Genomic DNA, 20,017 nt, shown 5'->3' on the forward strand with positions numbered 1-20,017 from the left:
TGGATCATTAGGGGGCCCCGTGACCCCCCCGTGGGGTCAGCTTGAAGTTTAGGCTGCCATTTCTGCCCCCCTTTTCTGTCAAAACTTTGAAGACAGAAGGCCAACCCGAGCCCAAAGTCACCCGCATCTCTACAGCTGTCAGATTCCTCAACTAAACTCAGTCTCAGTCCCTATATAGTGCCTTTTGAGAGTGGTGACGTTTGATTCTTTGTTCCAAAGCTACAATAATAGTAATAAAACATGTGACTGAAGAGTGACTGGTCCATTTCAGAACCATGGGGTGCTAATAGGACGTGAGTGGTCTGATTCAGGACCCCCGAGATACAAAGAAGAACAACCGGGCTGACTCAGGACCATGGAGAGTGTAGTAGGGAGTCATGTCATGTCGTTTTCTAACCTACTTCATCTTGACCAGGGTTTGTGGGGTCTGGGGCCTCTCCCAGCTAGCTTAGGGTGCAAGGCAGGAATAAACACACACACACACACACACACACACTCGCCAATTCACTCAACCCGTATGTCTTTGGAGCACCTGGAGAAAACCCACACAGACACGGGGAGGACATGCAAACTCCATGCAGGGAAGACCCGGGATGCAAACTCTGGTCTCCATACTGCAAGGCTGCAGTGCTAACCACTGTGCCACCTTGCTACACAGCACATAGTGAGTGAAAGGTCCAATTCAATGTTTCTTAACCGCTGGGCCGCAGCTGCCCAGTTGTTCCTTTTTGCTTTCTCGTATATGAAGAGTTGGGAAAGTATTGTTATAGTCCAAAGATTCGATGTCGAGATTTTGATGCATTTCGACATTTTAGACCTCCCTGAGTCCGAAAATACCATTTTTGGAATTATGTCTATGTGTATGTGTGTGCAAACACGATAACTTGAGAAAGCTTTCACTCCGGTCAACCAAATTTTGCACAAAAGTATTTGGTTCAAAACGTAGATTTCGTATCAAGTTTTGGGCTCTTTCTGCTAACCAGAACTGGTGCTTTACCTTTGATTCATGCAGCTGCAGAGTCCCATTTATCCCACTTTACTTTTATAACAATTGTTTAATATATTACTTATTTGATTTGATTTGTTATTAATGGTTCTTTAATGTACTTAATATTAAAATGTAGCCTCTGTCTGGCAGTTTACTCCTCAAATATCCTTCTCCATATCTGAGTATATGAGAAAGTCGAGGGGAGACCACGTCCAGTTTTTATAATGGTAGTAGTGGGTTGTGAGTGGGCAGCGCAGTGGGCAATGACTGGGATCGATCGCACTCGAATTGGTGGGTCATGACACCAGAAAGGTTAAGGGACATGGGTCGACTTCAGGACCATGAGGATCAAAGAAGAACAATGGGGTTGATTCGTGACAATGGGACACAAGCAAAGTGTGGCTTGTCTCCTTCAGGGCCACATAGAGTGAGTGACAGATGAGCAGCTGGGCTGATTCAGAGCCATGAAGAGCTACCAAGGAGGAAGGACATGAAGTCCTGAACCTTCTCGGTTGAAGGTAAGGAAGATTAAGAGGAACATCTTGCTCTTCATCTTCCTCCTCCTCCTCCTCCTCCTCTTCCTCTCCATAGGTCTTCCCATCTTTATATGGGGTCATTATTGTTTTTTAGTAGACTGCCCCAGTAGAGGTTTCAGTGTTATTTTAACATCCAGATGCCTCTTCTGATGCCAACCCTACCCATTTATCCAAACTTCAAAATGGAGTTCCGAGGGGACACACGAGTGAAGTGTTTAAAACTATGAAAGGGATTTAGCAGAATGAATCCCAGCCCTTACGTTAAAGTGAGTCCTTCAAGGACACAGAAAGGCGCAGGTGAAAGAAAACGTGTTAAGGGGAAACGTCACAAAACGTTAGAAGGAGAAGGACCGTGGATGCATTAGCTAAGTGGCCAAGTAGCACGGTGGACATCAAGACTTTAGGGACCTTCAAATCTGGACCCCATGCTATTTTGAAGAGAGATTCAGTGTAATGGATTTGTGGGCCAAATGGATTTCTGTCCTCCAGAATGTCCTGGAATGTCCTGTCAAGTGTCCGCCTCAGCTCAGCTCTCCTCCCAGACTTCCCCATTGGTGGTTTTGGTGTCATTTTTTCATCCAGATGCCTTTCCTGATGCCAGCCCTCCCCATTGAAGTAGGCAGCTTTAAAGCTTACTGGTGGTCCTCAAGGAGCCTCCTGACCCTAGGGTCTCCTTTAATGATCTTCTCTATTCTGGGCAAACCCTTCCTGACCATTGAATTGTGTGAATCTGCATGGCTGCTGCTGCATCTTCATGAAGATTCAAGGTACAGAACTGTGGGCTTTGACGGTGAAAATCCACGCCGAGAATGTCGTCTGCTGCTGCAATGGTGCCTCCCACTTCCATTGATTTAATTCCAGGCCTTCCAGCCCCACTCGGAGCAGGCGGTAATTACCAATTAGACAAGCGAGTAGCAATTAGGAGCAAAGTAAGAAGAGCAGCACCAGGGTGTGCCCTCACCCACCGTCTCACAGCCGATGAGCCTGGCAGGGCACTGCAGGGTCCCGCTAGGGTGGGCCTGTTGTGAACGTTGATATTTGGTTACGAGGAATTCTTTTCTCTTGGTGTTGATTGTATTCATCTTTTTTATCATTTTGTTCACAACATCATCTTTGTGTATTTTGGGTTTTGTTTCGTGGCCATCGTGTAGACCATCTTCTGGTTGTACTGGGGTTTAAGATACCATCAGAATGGTACAACTTCCAGTAAGCCCGCCATTGGAACCTGTGATCAGTGCCAGCCCATAAGGAGCCCCTTGAGGTGCCCACCCCTGTAATTACCAAAATAGCACCTCTCAGTGTCTATAGTGCGAGTGGATGGGAGGGGGGTGACAGAAATGTCCAGAATGTGTGCTGCTTCACTTTTCAAAATGGCGCCCTTTTGGTATTGGCACCCTATGGCCGCCTAATGGGCATTTCTCACCCGCTGGGTTACAAGTTGCTGTTGTTTTTGATGGCTGGGGGTCACAGTGGGACCCCCCCATGCTTGATTCAATACCCCCACCAATGGGTCATGAGGGCTGTCTTTGAAGACAACAGCAGACATGTGGAATAAATGACCAAGAAGGCTGGCAAACAGCAGGACCTTCAGAACTTGACTTTTGGAGAAACTGGTGAGCTCGTTGGCCTAAATGGTCGGCTCTCGCCAAAAATGTTTTAAAGCTCTGAGGACCTGAAGTTTGTTTAGGTGTGGATGACAAGCTCCACTTTGAGCAGAGATTTCCTGTGAAGCTCGGCCACCGTCGATTTTCACATAACAGAAAGTGAATTAAAATGCCAGCCTGCAGAGAAAAGGGATAGCTGGCAGCAAAATAAAACAGAATGTTCTCATGCCCGCTTAGTCCAGCTCATGGTCAAGAGGGGTCCCAAGCCTATCCCAGTGGCATAAGGGTCCACTCATGCCTACATACAACCATCTGCACCATCTTTGGAGATCTTGCATGCAGAAACCAAGCGCCAGGTGTGGGCCGCTATTCACTGCACCACCATAATCTGTAACGCCATGATCTTGTGGTGGACTGGCACCCCGTCCTGGATTTGTTTCCAGCCTGGCCTGCCCGACTGGATTAAGCCAGCTTGTAAATGTTGGGATGCAGGCCAGGAGGTGCCTCTCACACATCCACACCGAGTCAGTTTAGAAGGACACAGAGTACTAAAGCCAAGGCCACACAAACACAGGGAGAACATTCAAGGACCAGACTGAGAAAATGGCCGCTCGTCAGCTTCAGGCCCAGAATGCCAGCCCGACCGCTGCCCTGCTGTGATTCCAATTCGCTCCTAATAAGCTGTGCAGTTTTCCGATCTTAACGCTCCGACATGAAGTAAAGTAGCCGCCTGGGCCCGTGCAGAGTGCGGGTCACAAGGCGGACGGCGGCTCAGCAGACGTTCTTCATCCTCGACGGTACCTTGGAAACTGACTCTGTAATCCCGGTAAATACTTGGGAAGGAGGCGGTTTATCTGAAGCAACAGCTGGTGACCTACATGAGCGGCAGGCGACCTCCAGGAAGGACTCTGTGTACAATGCGCCAGTCCAGGCGATTCTGATTCCATTCAGACGTCATAAACGTATTTATCATTCATAGGGTTGTGTCTCTGCTATTTACAAATGACATTTAGGAGGATCAGGTGGCAGCGGATTACAAAGAATTCAATCAAGTAAGAATTTCTGGGCTGCTTACAAATCACAGAGCAACGGAGAGCCTGCGCTTCCAGGTCCTTTTCCATTGTTTATGACTAAAAGGCGGATATTCACAGGATACAGAACTACAAATGAATTCGATCAGAACGGGGCGGACGTTAGAACGTCACGGTTTAGAACTGACTATTGACCATTTATGGGGCCTAAATGGGGGACTTCCTGATGCCCCTCGGGTCATAAATTCACCCAACATCCCGACACAGGAATGACCCGGACAGGCCTGCGTGGTCATATCGTGTCTTTTAATAAAGTAAATATTGGAGGATGAAAGGACATTGAGAGAATTTGTTAACCGAAAAATCTTCACAAAAGCCTAACGCAGAAACGAAAAAGCGTAGTTGAGTACAAAAAGTAGCAAGTCTGGGAAACGGGTCAAAAGATCAAAAATGAAACAGAAGACGTGTAAAATATCGTTACCCGACGGTCGGATGAGCCGAGACTGCGTGCTGCCCCTCTTCTGTACCGCTTGAAACCGCGACCTCCATCCCGAATATGACAGCAATGCTGTAACAATGGCAGCGCCCATAAAATAAGCACAAAATGGCCTCAAAAAGGAGGTGGAAACAAACGTACAGTACGTCTTTGAATGTGTTTTTAGAGTGCAGAATCAGAATTGGCATGAAAGGCAACAAAAGGGATTTTTTACAAGAGACAAAAAATAAGGCCAGGAAATTCTTAATAAGGAACAGGAAAAGAAGATCTGAGCGATTTGACAAATGAGAGGAAAGAATTCAGTCCACTTGCTGCCCGTCTGTTCAGCTCACAGCTAAGCTGCCCCCTCACTTCACTGAGGTCCTTCCTAAAGATGGTGAAGGTTTCCGCTTCAACTCCGTCGCTCAGTAGTTTCTTCCCAATTCCCACAACTCTTTGAAGCGCCTGTGAGGGCTTTTTAAGTCCTCCTCAGGGTTGGCTCCTGCCACAGATTATCCACCAGCTTGCAAAAGATGGCTGGCACAGTAGGCATTGGGAAGAGATGGCAAGTAATTCAGATGTTTGCGATTCCCACTCACAGTCACGTGAAAAAGTAAGTGCACCCCCTGAATTTGTTTAACAAATGCAGATGTAATTTAATATATATAATTGAGTCCCGAGTGCACTTCCCCTTCATTTCCACTGGTGTCTTCGAGTTTGTGGTTCTGCTGGTTCTCCTTTATCGAGGCCTTTGAGGATTCTGAACATCCTGATGAGGTCCCCATGCAGTCTCCTCTGCTTGAGACTAAGCAGGTTTAACTCTCTGAGTCCATCACAGTCCACCTGTTATGCTGCCTGAGAGTTGCCAAGTGTGTTAACTTCAAAGCAGCTCCAAAAAATGCCCACTAGAGGGGGAACTCCAGTTGAAAAACCCTGGCTAGTAACACAGATGGCCATGGAAAACCTTTAGAAAATAAAAGATGTATTCTTAACAAAAGTGCTCTGAAATAACAAGAAACTCTGTAGAACACAAAAAGACAAAAGAAGGAATTACCAAGGTAGACAAAGTCCCAAAACAAAATCCACGGTGAAGTCAAGAAACAGAGCACAGGATCCAAATCCAAAGAATCAAAAAGGAATCACAAGAAAATAATCACAAAATCCAAGAATTTGCCAGCCACAAATGCCTTCAGATTCAGTTTGATTGCTTTGTTTTCTTTGAAATAGCTCCGCCCTATTTAAGTTCATGCTAAAGAGCCCCACCTCCTGTAATCGAGCCACACCCACAAGAAGATAGCCTTGCCTTCATTCCATGAGCGCAGCTCTACATCAAAAGCTCCACTTCCTTGAGTGAGTCCAGGTGTTATTAAAGAGCCCCACCCACTCTCTAAGTTAAGCCGGCCTCCCCTTCCCCATAGAGAACTCCATCTTCTATATGTAAGCCACACCCCCGAGTAGGAAGCCTTGTCTTCATTCAATGAGCACAGCTCATGTTATTAAAGAGCCCCACCCACTCTCTAAGTTAACCCCCCCTTCCCCATAGAGAACTCCATCTTCCATTTGTAAGTCACACCCCCAAGTAGAAAGCCTTGTCTGCATCAGTAGCCCCACCTTCTTTAAGTGAGTCCAGGTGTTATTAAAGAGCCCCACCCATTCTTAGTTAAGTCATACCCCCCATAGAGCACTCCATCTTCTATATGTAAGCCACACCCCCAACTAGGAAGCCTTGCCTTCACCCAATGAGCACAGGGTCTGCATCAGTTTTTCAACCTACTCTGAGTGAACTCAAGTGCTATTTAAGTTAACCCAACCTCCATTGAGAGCTCCCACTTCTCTACTTGAGCCACATCCCCAAGAATCAAGCCTTGTCTTCATTCAATGAGTACAGCTCTACATTGGTAGCCCCACCTTCTTTAAATGAGTCCAGGTGTTATTAAAGAGCCCCATGCTCTCTACATTAAGCCACACCCCCACCATAAAGTGCTCTATCTTCTATATGTAAGCCACACCCCCAAATAGGAAGTGAAGAGCACAGGGTCTGCATCAGTTTTTCCACCTTCTCTGAGTGAACTCAAGAGCTGTTTAAGTAAGCCCAACCTCCTTTGAGAGCCCCACCTTCCTTAATTGAGCCACACCCCCAAGAAGAAAGTCTTGCCTTCATTTAGTTGGCACAGCTCTGCATCAATAGCCCCACCTTCTTTAAATTAGTTCAGGTGTTATTTAACAGCCCCACCCACTCTAAGTTAAGCCATGCCCACTATAGGTAAGCCACACCTCAAGTCGAAAGTCTTGCCTTAACTTAGCTTAGCATAGCTCTGCATCAATAGCTCAGCCTTCTGTGAACGAACCCAGGTGTTGTCAAGTGGCCCCACCCTCTCTACATTAGCCCAGCCCCTGCATTAAACAGCTCCGCCCCCTCTAAATAAAGGCATGCCTGGTACTGAGAATCCTCCTTTCCTAGAGGAGCTGAGCCTCAGTACAGAAGGTAGCTGCCCTTCCATAAATGTTCCCATGTGGGTGTGGAGGTTGACAGCCACCCCGAGTTCCTGGTCTTCTCTGCTCCGTGCCCTCTGCTGTCTCCTGGGTCAGCCCGCTTAGCCCTGATGTACGTGTCTGCAGTGCTCCATGCTGTTGTTTTCCACTTGACAAATGGACATGCAGTCATCTGAACTTGGCACTTGACTTTGTCAGGACCCCAAAGTTTGAGTGTCACTCTTGAAAGACACCAGAAGACTTCTGTATCCGTAAATCGCCTCATGAAACGAGACACTGAGTAAGCACCGCCGAGCGGCTGCTGTCATCACTTCTAGTCAGCTGTTTAGTGAGACCGCCATCAGCTCTCTTCATGCTCGAGTACCAGAAGGCGCCTATAAATAGAGCGGCAGAAGCGCAAATTACTGGATATTGTGTCTGCGTTTCACGGCGAGAGCTCGTCGCACTCACAGCACTTCTCTGCTCGTTTATGTTGTTTATACTCCACTCCATCCAGATGAAGACCTCCGGGGAATCTGGGGACACAAAGATCATTCCTGCCCTGACAGGGGTGCCAGGCCATCACGGGGCACACACGACTAGGAGGAAAGCAAGACAGGAATCAACCCAGCAGGCGGCTCCAGTCCGGGACATTCACACACAATTGTAAACTTCACCTGCATGTCTCTGGCGATGTGGGCAGGAAAACCCCCCAGATGTTTTGGGTGGCATGGAAACGTCACGCAGTCAATGACTTGACATTACATTTGACCCCAAGACATTTATGTTTGTGACGTGGCAGCACTCCTCATCAAAAATAGTCGTGTGATAAAGTAAGTGCACCCAATGAAATGTTTTTTTTTTTCCTTTTAAGGTTTCATCTTCATCTTAAGAGCGTAGAGAGTGGTGATGCCATTTAAAACACACACAGTCAGAGTTTGCCTTGAAAACTCAACAGATATGCCATTTCTGTGAGTGGAGAAAGCAAGTCCCCCCCGCACCTTGGCTCTAATGGCTGGTATTGCCCTCTCAAGTAGGAGTCTCCTGTAACTACCTGCCAGTCCTTGACATCGACTCCTCCGTGCTGATTTCTTTTAGCTGTGTAATATCTGAGGGGTCTTTTCTTGTCTGCAAAGCCCATTTTAAATCCCTGCACATAACCCCAAAAACACCACCACAACATCATGATGAGATTCACATTCGGGCTTTCACTCCAGCCATTCCTTGACGGATTTACTGCTGTGTTTGGGGTCAATGTCATGTTGCAGGGTCCCTTCAGTCTTCTGATAGGCGCCCCTCGATGAACAGTTTCTAGCGGATTCTGTGATGGTGGGCCGCCCAGGCTGTGATGCAGCAAAGCAGCCCCAAAGCAGAGCATTTCCAGCCCCGGCTTCACTTTGGTTTTCTCCAATCGTGTCTTCCTGTGCCCAGATAACTCTTAGCTTGGCCTTGTCTGCCCACGACACTTTGTTGCAGAAGTCCTGGTCTTTGCCTAGGTGTTACTCCTGTCCTGATGTTCTTCCTCTTTCCTCCTCTTCCTCTCCTCCTATGTAGATCTCATCTGTGTAGCTTCTTCCTAATGGTGGACTTGTACACTTTGACGTCATCAGGGGCAGAAACTACCTGTAGATCTTGGAATGGGGTCTTTAGTGACACCTTGAAGCACTTGGTGTTCTGCTGTCATGCTAGACGTGCTGAGGTTGCTGGTCTGGACAAGTGGGCAGTTGTGGACGATTTTCTGGGCAGTAGAATGGAGATTTGTTTTAAAATTGTTGCACACACTCCGTGAAGGCCTCATCTTGCTCTTTGGATCTCATCCTGGTAATAACACACACGTCAAGAACAAAAAGCAAAGCCAACCTGACATCTGGAGATGAAACAGGGAGACACGTTTAGACGAGACCCCCTGTGATGAGGTGCTAATCGTTTGTGTTAATCGGAAGTCATGAAGAATGTGCCTATTTAAATAACGGACTAGGAAATGTACAGGTGACATCACCTTTATCTCTAGATTCTGTACGAATGAAGATCCAAGTTTGATTTGATGTCCAGATGTGTTTCTAGGGGTGCACTTACTTTTTCACATGACTGAAAGTGGGAATGGCAGTCGACTGAATTGCTCACTTTTAAGCAGCCACACGAAGATGCTGAGATGTTTCAGCCCCATTTATAGAAGGCTAATTGCAGCGACTCTCGCCGGCGTGTCTGATTACCCGCTACGTTTTCGTGAAAGTGATGCGCTTTGCGTTCCGCACTCCAGGTGAGCAGCGGTGCTCCTGCTCGCGTCGCTCTAATTAGAGGTACGCAATCCGTTCTTCTCAGCGTGGCTGCGACATCCGGAGATCCGCATTTGTCATCTCATCGAGTGTCTGCCGCCGCTGAGCACTTAAACGCGTCGGGCAGGCCTGGCACTCAATCAGCAGAGACTCTCTCCGCGCCTCCTGCCGCTTCACTCCCAAACTGTCTGCCATTGTGTCATTTATTCTGCATTTGTGCGCGGTGGGGGTTTAGCCATCTCATCACAATGTCTGCTGTGCCAGCCAAGTGTTTTAAGGCCCTTCTTCCTTCACAAGCAGGTGGGTACCCCGGCAGCAGGAGCCAACCCTGGAGGGGATGCCATTTAGGAACCCACACGTGCTCATCAGCTTAACCTCATTTAGGAGGTTCGTGTCCACTGATTGGATACCAAAAGGAGCCCCCCACTGATCTTTTATCTCGTCACACCGATTACTCACAGGTCACGACCCTCGATGTCACACCCTTAGCAACATTGAAAATGGCGCCGACGATGGCTCTCAAAATGGCAGCAACAGAAGGACCTCAAACGATAGCTTTCAAGATAAAGAAAACACCAAATGAATTGACGCGAAACCTCACCGTGACATGTAGACTCGCCTCGTGTGCACGTGTGTGACAAGATGTTTGATGTCAGTGAGGTCAGCATGGCGTCATATTCAGATTTTGTTCATAAAAAAACAAAAAAGCAGCTAATTGGTCTTCACTCCAGTGTTTTGTTCAATCAGGTCATTCCTCTCCCAGGCTGACGTGTCATCTTCTTGTGTCTCTCTAACAGGATGACGGCCTCGTGAAGGAGATCGACATAAGCCACCATGTCAAGGAGGGCTTTGAAAAGGCGGACCCCTCCCAGTTTGAACTGCTCAAGATCCTGGGACAAGGCTCTTATGGGAAGGTAAGCCACGGGCCGCTGACCGGCCCACTCTTAAGGAGCAAAGAGGTCGCCAGTCATGCTGGTAATTATCATCTGAGCTGATCAGCGAGGTGTTGCACGTCTTCTTGTGACATTAAAGGTGTTTGGGGTCACAGAGTCCATTCCTGGTGTTACTTTTAGCTGGGATTCTGCATTTAGTTATAAACGTTTTCTTTTCAGGCTCATCTTGGTGTCATTTTGAGTGGTGGTCACCTAAAAGTGTCGCCATTGGGACAGAATAGAAATCAGTGATACGCACATCCTGGTCATCCGAGTTTACGGATATTGAGAGAGAAAATCTCAGCGTGGATGTAGTTGGCATTTAGGATTTCTGTCACAGCGTTTGTTAATCTTGAATTTGATTTGCTTGCCGAGGGGATGGGGTCTCTCAATGTGAGCTTTTAGACTTCAGGTATTCGATCCGGAAGTAGACTTTGATTTTGGATTGGCATTTTGGGTTGGCAAAGTACAGGATGGACCGTCTTTGAGTGACAATTTGTGGTTAGTGCTCTTCTCGTGGTCCCTTTAAGGTGTCGCCACACATGCTAAGCATGCAGCGTCTGAACGGCACGGCGGCCCTTTGCTTCTCGTGGTGAACAATTAGAAGAGCGTTACATTTTACAGACAAAGAAAGAGCAATTAGAGTGAATCGCAAGAAACGGGAACAGAAAACATGAAGAAATGAGCAGAAGATGGATAGTCAGAACTCAAAACTAGGAGTGGAATTGATCAATGATGACAACTTAAAGCTTGGCGTCAATAAACAAGAGCAGAAGATTTGTTTGCTAGAAAAGCCAAGAAAGCAAAGCCTTTTCAATCGCGATCTTCGAGTAATCTGTCGAGCTCGGAGACCCCAGAAGTGCTGAGGACGACGTTGAGCCCGTCCCACCGGTGAGTTCTGGGAAGGTCAGATCAATAGCCTAGCATGGAAGCATCGAGTTTACCTTGAAGTGAGACGCAACAAAACACACCAGACTCAGGTTCTGTGCGTGTCAAGGCTTCGTACCCCACCTACAATTAACTAGAAGGTCCAAAGATCATAATAGCAACACTTTGGCTGGCCAATAATTCAGTCTCTTGTCACGCGTCATTCCAGACATGTCCCGATCCCACTTATTGCCATGCTGAGTTGGGGTCTGTGAAGCATCGGTGGCTGGAGTTTTGACATTTCACATTTTATTAATATTATATTATTGGATTGCCTTGATGTTTTGGGCAAATCCTGCTGCCTTTGCGCTCCACAGACATTTTTTTCTGAAGATGAAATCATTTGTTTTACAAAAGGCCCTTGTTGTGTGTAGCTGGGGTTTTTGACGCTATTTCCTCCTCTATTGGATGTTTTTGGAAATGCTCCTGGGACTCCTGCTTCATAACATCCATCCATCCATTAACCAACCCGCTATATCCTAACTACAGGGTCACAGGGGTCTGCTGGGGCCAATCCCAGCTAACACAGGGTGCAAGGCAGGAAAGAAACCACCACAGGGCGCACACACACACACACACACACACACCAAGAACACAATAGGGACAATTTAGAATCGCCATGGCACCTAACTGTGGGACTGTGGGAGGAATCTGGAGTACCCGGAGGAAACCCACGCAGACACGGGGAGAAGATGCAAACTCCACGCAGGGAGGACCCGGGAAGCGAACCCGGGTCTCCTTACTGCAAGGCAGCAGTGCTACCCACTGTGCCACCGTGCTGCTCGCTTCATAACATTCCTGGGGTTATTTTTACAAACTTCTTCTAGACAGTGTGGCCGATAGACGGCGCTCCAACCGCCCCAACCCGACACAGACAGACGCAGGAGGCATAAGTCCAAGCACACAGATTTTTATTTTTATTTTTCCCTTGTGGCAAACGCTTTCCTCAATCCTTACATGTAAGACACATTTCAAGCAAGCACAACACTCTTTCTTTTTCTTTTCTTTTCTTTTCATTTCTCCACCATTCTTTCCCGGCAAGCTTTCGTCTCCTTTCTCCCAACTGTGACTCACTGAGTAGTGTCCACTGACCCCTAATATAAGACACCCAGTAGTCCTCCAGGAGCTCGGTGATGGACTCGGCGATGTGGCGGAAGTGCTGTGCTCCAGGGCTGATCGTCTGCTGCGGCGCCCCCTGGCAGTGCCCATGGACCCCAACAAGGCTGTATCAAACTCCAACTCCCATGGTACCTTGTGGGAGTCCGAGGCACCGACGTCATCCGGGGTGGCTGCCACCTAACATTCTGGGGCAGGTAATGTTCTGGGCACATCCCGTCCCCTGCTCCTTGTGGCGTGGAGCCTCTCCGGCCGTCCATAACAACAGGAAAAGGCTCTGTAATGTTTACTGTGGTTTGAACGCACACACTGTGGTCCTGACAGAATTAAATGGCTGGAAGTCGTTACGTTACCCCAGCGTCTGCAGTAAAACGAATCCTGTCTGAAATGGGCTTTAGCTTTGAATTCCATTCTGTCTTTTGCTCCTAATTTTCTGAATTTGTCTTTCAGAGTAGAATTCAAAATCTTTATTTCTGGATAAGGACAAAAGTGAACACAAATCAACCCAAAGGGCAGTGAACTCTCTTGCATGCACGGGCATTGACGTTAGGGTGGGGGGACGCAGAACGGCATCCTCGAGTGCCATGTGAGTAGAAACACCGGCTGTCTGAGCGGTATATGAAATTTACACATTAGAAACATATTCTAGTTGAGGCAGTAAGTGTAAATACAATTACAGGAATTCCTTCATTCCCGAGAAATGTCACTTGATCATTGTCACAGGTTGCTTTGTCCCGCCATACTGGCATTAGGTCGTTAACAAAATTAAAAGGAGAAAAAAACACAAAAAGGCCTTGAGTGTTGATATTGAATAAGAGGCTTCAGAAGATGGGGAACCACTGAAGACTGAGAGTGTGGCAGGAATGACAATGAAGCCAGACGTCACCCGTCGTGTCACTCTGTCAGTGGTGGAGCGCGGTGGAGCAGAGCGCCAACACTCTGGGCACCTTTGTTGTGTCTCCAGGAAGGTTCTTGATGTTCAGACCTGCGCTGACTTCCACATTTCTCTGCCTCTATTAGGTGTTCCTGGTGAGGAAGATCAAAGGCTCAGACACGGGGCAGCTCTATGCCATGAAGGTGCTGAAGAAAGCCACCCTGAAAGGTAACTGCAGTGACCTGAATGTATTTTGTGCCATCCCACCCACATGTGTCACCCAACTCCCACCCATGGTCTTGAGGGTGGTGACGTTGGCAGACCCCCAGCCTGGTTGCAGGGGTGGTCTGGGTGTTCGTATCATCACAGGGCTGTTAATGACCTGAATTGAGAGTGCAGGCTCATCTCCAGGTCTGTTTGGCTTTGTGTTGTAAACTTTTGGGGTCCTTTGACCATTTTTGTCCTTAGAGCTTTTGTTTTTGTGGGTTTTGATTAGTTTTGCTTTTCCGATCTTTCATGTTGTCTTTTGTGGCTTTTTATTTAGTGTTTTTATTCTGTTTCTCTGTTCTTTGGCTCTTTTCTGTCTGTGGAATTTTCAGTTTTGAATTTTTGAAGCCTTTTTCTGAATTTGAAATAACCATCAATATTTATAAAATGCTAAGGGTTGTCTCCGTCTGTCACACATTTACTGGTGAACCACTGGAGCTTGAACCTTCATCTTGGTCTTTATTGAAAGCTTATGGTGGGATACGCGCTGCTGAAGCAAAAAACTTGGGGTCTGCCAACCTCCACAGAGTCATCGGGGGGTCTTTCTTACTGTTGAACGCTCAAGGAGGTGACATGGCAGAAAGAAAAAGAACAGCAGTGACATCTGCTGAGTGGAAAGCAAATTGCAGAAGCTGCTGATTTGAAGAAGAATGCTGCCATAGGAAGAAAATAAGATCTGTGCCTTCTGCTGAGTGTCTTACTGGTGGGCAGAAACGTTTTTTTTGTGATTTTTTGTGAAACCCGTCCACCGCTAGCTCATCTATTGATAATCCCGGAGGACATATGTGTTCAGAATTCATATTCAGCTGTAAGTATTGTATTTATTGATCATCAATCGTGATGAGGAGCTCCTTAATTGGGCTTCAAACAGGGTACAGAATGCAAGAATGTGAAATGCAAGCTGACTTTAGAAAGTTTCATCCGCACTGAGACCACCGAGAAGCTTCACATTTTCGTATTCCTAAGAATTCCTTCTGAACGCTTTGAAATGATTTTAGTTTTGTGAGTCAGGCGCCACCTGACACACTGGTAGAAGAAAAGCTCCACATGTGACGCACCATTTGGCTCACCCTGATGTCTACTTACGCGAGACGTCAAGCTTTTTGAGGATTCGCTCCCATTTTTGGCCCGCTAGACCCCTCATTTTGAAGCTCTTTTTTGTGTAGGAAATCACACCCTCATGATGAAGAGTAAGCCAAAAGATGAAGGACGTGAAGTGGTGCCAATGCTAGCGGTTCACCCCCCCCAATAGGATCTGAGGGGTCAAAGTGACTCCTTTTTGACATAATGCAGATGGGTCGCTAATGACAAGTGAACCCCTGCGCTGTTGGGTTCGCCGGGAGTTCAGCGAAATCACAGAAACCTTTAAACTAAAATAAAGTTTCCTTGACAGAATATTCCGTGAAACCGATGCCCCTCAACAGCATCAGTCAAATGCCTGTGAGAATAATGGCAGGCGTAACCATGGTGATGAGAAGATGTCCCTGCGAGGGGGGATCAATAAGGCCTGTGACCAGAGAGTGTGGCGCTGAGTATCGATCTCGACAGAGCGCGCCTCGCTACGGCTTACATAATCACCACCGGAGCCACGTTGGGACAGAGAGGAGGACAAACACGAGACGCAGCGCTTCGGTGGAAACGCCCTGAGCCTCCGGGGGCTCGTCGTCTTCCTTCACCTTCGTTAACTCGCCCTTCACAGAGAGCACAGGGAAAGAAACGGCCACCGAGAAGGCCATTCAGAAGCCTGTGTGTGCACCAGTGGACCACTAGGGGGCGGTAGCTCTTATACCAGAAGTTTATTACAACATCATTGTTTTGTTTTTTGGCCATCCGTTTCCTTCAGAATTGTTTGACCGTATCCGTGTGATTTGTGACCCTCCTCTTTTAAGGTGACAGCAGAGCTTCACCTCTAATGACATTTTCTTCAAAAGTCAGTTAATGGAAATTCTAAGGACCGGGAGATGGAGATGCGCAATCAAAAGGAGGGAGAAATACCAAAACAGCAAAACACCAAACGTTAAACAGCAACCAAAAGACTGGCATCTGAATTGTGCGATCAGTGCCATATTGGTACTGGGAGACATGACGGCATTACTGGGAGCAGCGATCGTGGTCACATGATGGTATTGTGGACACTAGAGGGCTCCGTTGAGGCAACACAACAGACACAGGGCACAAGTTAAAAACACAAAGAGCTTATTTATTTTTTGGAAACTCTTTCCAAAGCGTTTCCCACCACCACAGCCACAAGTAAATAACTGGCACCACACACAATTCTTCCTCTTTCTCTTCTCTTTCTCCTCCACTCCTCCCAGCAAGCTTCATCCACCCGCCACCCGACTCTGGCTCATCCCTGTGAGGTCGGGCAAGTCCTCTCATATTGGCCAACCCGGAAGTGCTTCTGCTCTTCCACCCACGCGGAAACCTCATGCCATGCGGCTCCTCCACCTTCACAGCACCCACGGTACCCAACAGGACTGAGATATAGAACTCCCATGATGCCCTGTGGGAATGTGGGGCACCACTGCAATCCAGGGGAGTTGCCGTCTAGCATTCTGGGGGTGCAGTGTCCTAAAGAAGCTGCCTGCCCCCCATGGGTTGGGCTGCCGTCCATCTCTTACAATATATAACATGGTGTAATGAAAATAAGGAAAAATAAGAATGTAAAATATATCAACATAATTAAAACACAAAGGCCAAAGTGAAAGTACAGGACCCCCCAACGCCGCAGCCCACATTCACATCTCTGCCCAGATGAAGATCTAAAGGGGGGGTCCCGTCAAATATCCTCCTCTCCCTTTCCGTTTTTGTTTGTGACTTATGTCTGCTTCTGTTCTTTCTCTTTTCAGTTCGAGATCGAGTGCGGTCAAAAATGGAGCGGGACATTCTGGCCGAAGTGAATCATCCTTTCATCGTCAAGTTACACTATGGTAAGTCTGGGGTGTGCGACGGTGCTGGTGGGACGGGGAGGATATGACAGCCAGGGTTCATCTGTCTGCAGGCATTACACTCCCTGTTTACGGGAGAACTTTACTTTGCTGAACGCACTCCTTATGCACGTGACGGGATGCCTGAGTGACGCCGAATACGCACCCCGTATTTAAGACAGCGGTGTTCATGTCGATGCACCCAAACTTTTGGATTAAATAAGAAATCTACTCTGAGTATTCTCCTAATTCTCCCAAGTTAGGGGATTTAGTGAAATTGGGACCTTCCACTTTCATTCTTACACTTGCCATGTATACTCGCGTTTAAGTTCTCCCGCGGATAAGTCGGGACTTGACTTTACTGTATAATTTCTGGTGTTTTATAATGTTGGTCGTATAAGTCGAATGCGGAAAACTCACGCAATTGGTCCAAGAGATTCCGATACGCTAACGGCCATCTGAGTGGAGCACACGGCCTTGTTTTTCTATGCATTGTGCCTACGTGACCACACGGTATTTAATACCCGCACTATTCCAAAGCGACGTCTGCACTGATTTGTGTTTTTTTTGTATCTCCCCCCCTCATACACCTTCATCGTAAGAGCATCCCTTATCTACAATGGAGCATTCGATCAGAAGAAAATATGAAGCTGGCTTTAAATTAAAAGTCGTTGAAGTAGCGAAAGAAATTGGTACGTGTGCTGCTGCAACAAAACTCCACGTGTCTGAGGAACTGATGTGAGAGATTGTAGAAGGCAAGAAAACATAAAAAAAAAATGTAAGTGTTGCATTTTTGAACAGGCGTATAAGTTGGGGTCTGATTTTATGATCAATTTTTCGGGTTTCAAGACCCTGACTTATACGCAATTATACGCGGTGTGTCTATTAAATAACGAGACTGTGATTCCACCTAGTAAACAAAGCAGTCAGAACCGGTTATAACTGCATGCGTGGTGACCTCGAACATGTCTGAACCTGCATGACAAGAAGTGACACTCTATGACGGTCAGTTGATTGTGAGTCGCCATTTAGTTTGGTTGTGTTTTTTGTAGTGTGCCGAAAAAAGTTGAACAACGTGTCAGTTTGAGATGTTTAGTAAAATTGCACAAAGCACCAACAGAATGTTTTCGAATGCTTCCTACAGCTTATGGGAATGACTGCCTGTCTCGTGTGCGCGTGTTTTAGGTGGCACAAAAGATTCAGCGAGGGATGTGAGAATGTCGACGATGATGAACGCCCTGGACCAAGAATGAGAAAAACGAGTCAAAGCGAGTCCAAGTTCAAAGCAATGCTTGTTGTGTTTTTCAATATCAAGGCTGCCATTTTGGAAGAATGGGTTCCAGAAGGCACAACGGTTAACCAGCTTTATTATAAGGAAGTTTTGATAAAGCTGAGCGAAAAAGTCAGAAAAAAACGTCCGCAACTGTGAGGAAAAATGGTTTCATTCTTCACCAGGACAATGCGCCTGCGCACACAGCACTTTCTGTAAAGCAGTTTTTGACCGACAAGCACATTACTGCCCTTGAACATCCTCCATATTCGCCCAATTTAGCACCCTGCGACTTTTGTCTTTTCCCAAAAGTTAAATCAGTGCTTAAAGGGACACGTTTTGAGTCAGTTGATGCTGTAAAGAAGAAAACGGCGGATGTGTTAAAACAGCTGACAGAAATTGATTTGCTCCGTGCCTTCGACCAGTGGAAAACAAGAGTGCAGCCAAGCGTTATATTTGTAATACATATCGTTATTTAATAGACAGTATTTCCAGGTTTTCTTCTGGTTTGATGCACCTTCAAGGACTTGTTATTCTGAGCCTGGGCTTTTGCAGTCCCCCTCTCCCTTTTAGTCCTCAAGCCTTTTTTGGAAAGAATTCACAAATTTTTGCTTTTGTTGAGGCCTTGAGTCATGTCAAGTAGTTTTGCAAGCTGCTTTTCAGGCTTTCAGACTTTCCTGGAGTTTATAAATGACTTTTTTGCTGCTCATTTGAGTTTGTAGTATTTTATTATGTGGATTTGTATTTTGAAAAGTTTCAATATTAATATAGGATTTTCTTAATTTCTGGTTTGGAACGTTTCTCTATTTAGCATTTTTACTTTTTGGGTGTTGTGATTTGAACTCTTCAAGTGTTTTCCTCCAGCACTTGTTTGTTTGTTTGTTTGTTTGTTTGTTTGTCCTAAATCTGATTATCTGACTTATTTTTCTGTAGTAAGTTGTCTCATTTCTTGTGCCGTTTTGACCTCCATTTTGTTTTCTTTGCAGCCGCTGCTGTGTTAGGGTAACTGCTCGCATTGCTAACAGCTAGTTAGCTAGAAGTCTCAGGGGTCACGAACCGGGGGGGGCGGAGGGGAACTGACATGAGGGGTTAAAAGACCTACTGAAGTCCCATTTCCTCATCCGAGTTGCAGTCGTTCTTCAGCGTTTTCCTCAGTCTGATTGTTTTGTCCCTCGTGTTCCCCTCGTTCATCGCCCGGTTGTGTTTCTGTTTCTGCTCTTCACGCTCATCCCGATTTGCTCCCAAATTCTTGTCAGCTTCCTCACACGTCATTTGGGATTTTTTATGTTTTGACGTTGAGTTTCTTTTCTTCGTAATATTAGCACACCTTTCGTTTGTCTTTCTTCTTCAGTTATTTAACTCTCATTCTTATTTCTTTATTCCTTTTCAATTCAATTTCTTTCTCTTTGTTAGTTTTGTTTCCATTTTGGTAATCTCTGTGATATTCTTAGTTCTCACGAGTTTTTCAGTTTGTTGAAGTTAATCACTCGGGGGTCTTTTTCAGGAAGGCTTTTCATAACAACGGGTTGGGGGGGGGGCACAGGGCGTGGGGGCATTAAGCCTGACTCTGTCCATCAAACTCAGCCATCAATCCCAGGAGATTTTTCTTCCACTTTGCTAATTAATTGCAGTCTTTTTAACTCATTCATTGATTTGCTGACTCAGGCCTCATTTAACCCCATCAATAACACGTGGCTGTCAAGCAGAACGCCTTCAGCACCCCCCTAGCCCCCCAGCCCTTATCGCTCACTCCAAATGGCAGGAACCCGGAGTCACGTCTGCTCACTTTGTGTTTTGTTTTTTCTGTTTTTTACGCAGCATTTCAGACAGAAGGGAAGCTCTACCTGATTTTAGATTTCCTCAGAGGAGGAGACCTCTTCACACGGCTCTCCAAAGAGGTTAGTAGAAACAAGTGAGCTGCGTCTCTCTCTGTCCTGCTGTCTGCTGGCGTGAACGTCTCGTGTTGTTTGACCTTTACAACACACGTAATGTCATTGTGTCCCACCTCTATAAGATGGCGGCACACAGAATCCTTTACTGTTTTTCTTTCGTGTAGTGGAAGTCACTTCTGAGATGATGTTCACGTGAGGACCTCTTGGTTTTTCCCCTCTGACTTTGTCTCTGGTGACGAGTCGCGGTCACTTCTGTTTCTGATCGTACTGTGACCTTATTGACCTTCAGTGGTCTGGACAGGAATGTAAAGCCCAAGCTGGCCAGGTGTGTAGATGAGGCTAAACTGGGATTAGGTGCTAATGTGCTGGTGAGACCTCCGTTCTGTGTGCAGCAGAGGCGTAGCCAGGAATGGATTTTAAGGTGGGCCTG

At 46.7% G+C, this 20,017-nt stretch overlaps 1 protein-coding gene across 4 annotated transcripts in view; it reads left to right on the top strand.

Moving 5' to 3' along the window:
* The window catches only part of rps6ka2 (ribosomal protein S6 kinase, polypeptide 2), a 122,681-nt gene that overhangs the window by 39,468 nt on the left and 63,196 nt on the right, over nucleotides 1-20,017 (top strand). For all 4 annotated transcript variants that reach the window (XM_039738291.1, XM_039738289.1, XM_039738290.1 and 1 more), the window contains exons 2-5: nucleotides 10,180-10,296; nucleotides 13,378-13,459; nucleotides 16,348-16,428; nucleotides 19,514-19,593. In XM_039738291.1, the coding sequence (XP_039594225.1) occupies nucleotides 10,180-10,296; nucleotides 13,378-13,459; nucleotides 16,348-16,428; nucleotides 19,514-19,593 (360 nt within the window). The remainder of the gene's footprint in view (nucleotides 1-10,179; nucleotides 10,297-13,377; nucleotides 13,460-16,347; nucleotides 16,429-19,513; nucleotides 19,594-20,017) is intronic.

This window comes from Polypterus senegalus, chromosome 16 (genome assembly GCF_016835505.1).
Source record: "Polypterus senegalus isolate Bchr_013 chromosome 16, ASM1683550v1, whole genome shotgun sequence".
NCBI lineage: Eukaryota > Metazoa > Chordata > Cladistia > Polypteriformes > Polypteridae > Polypterus > Polypterus senegalus.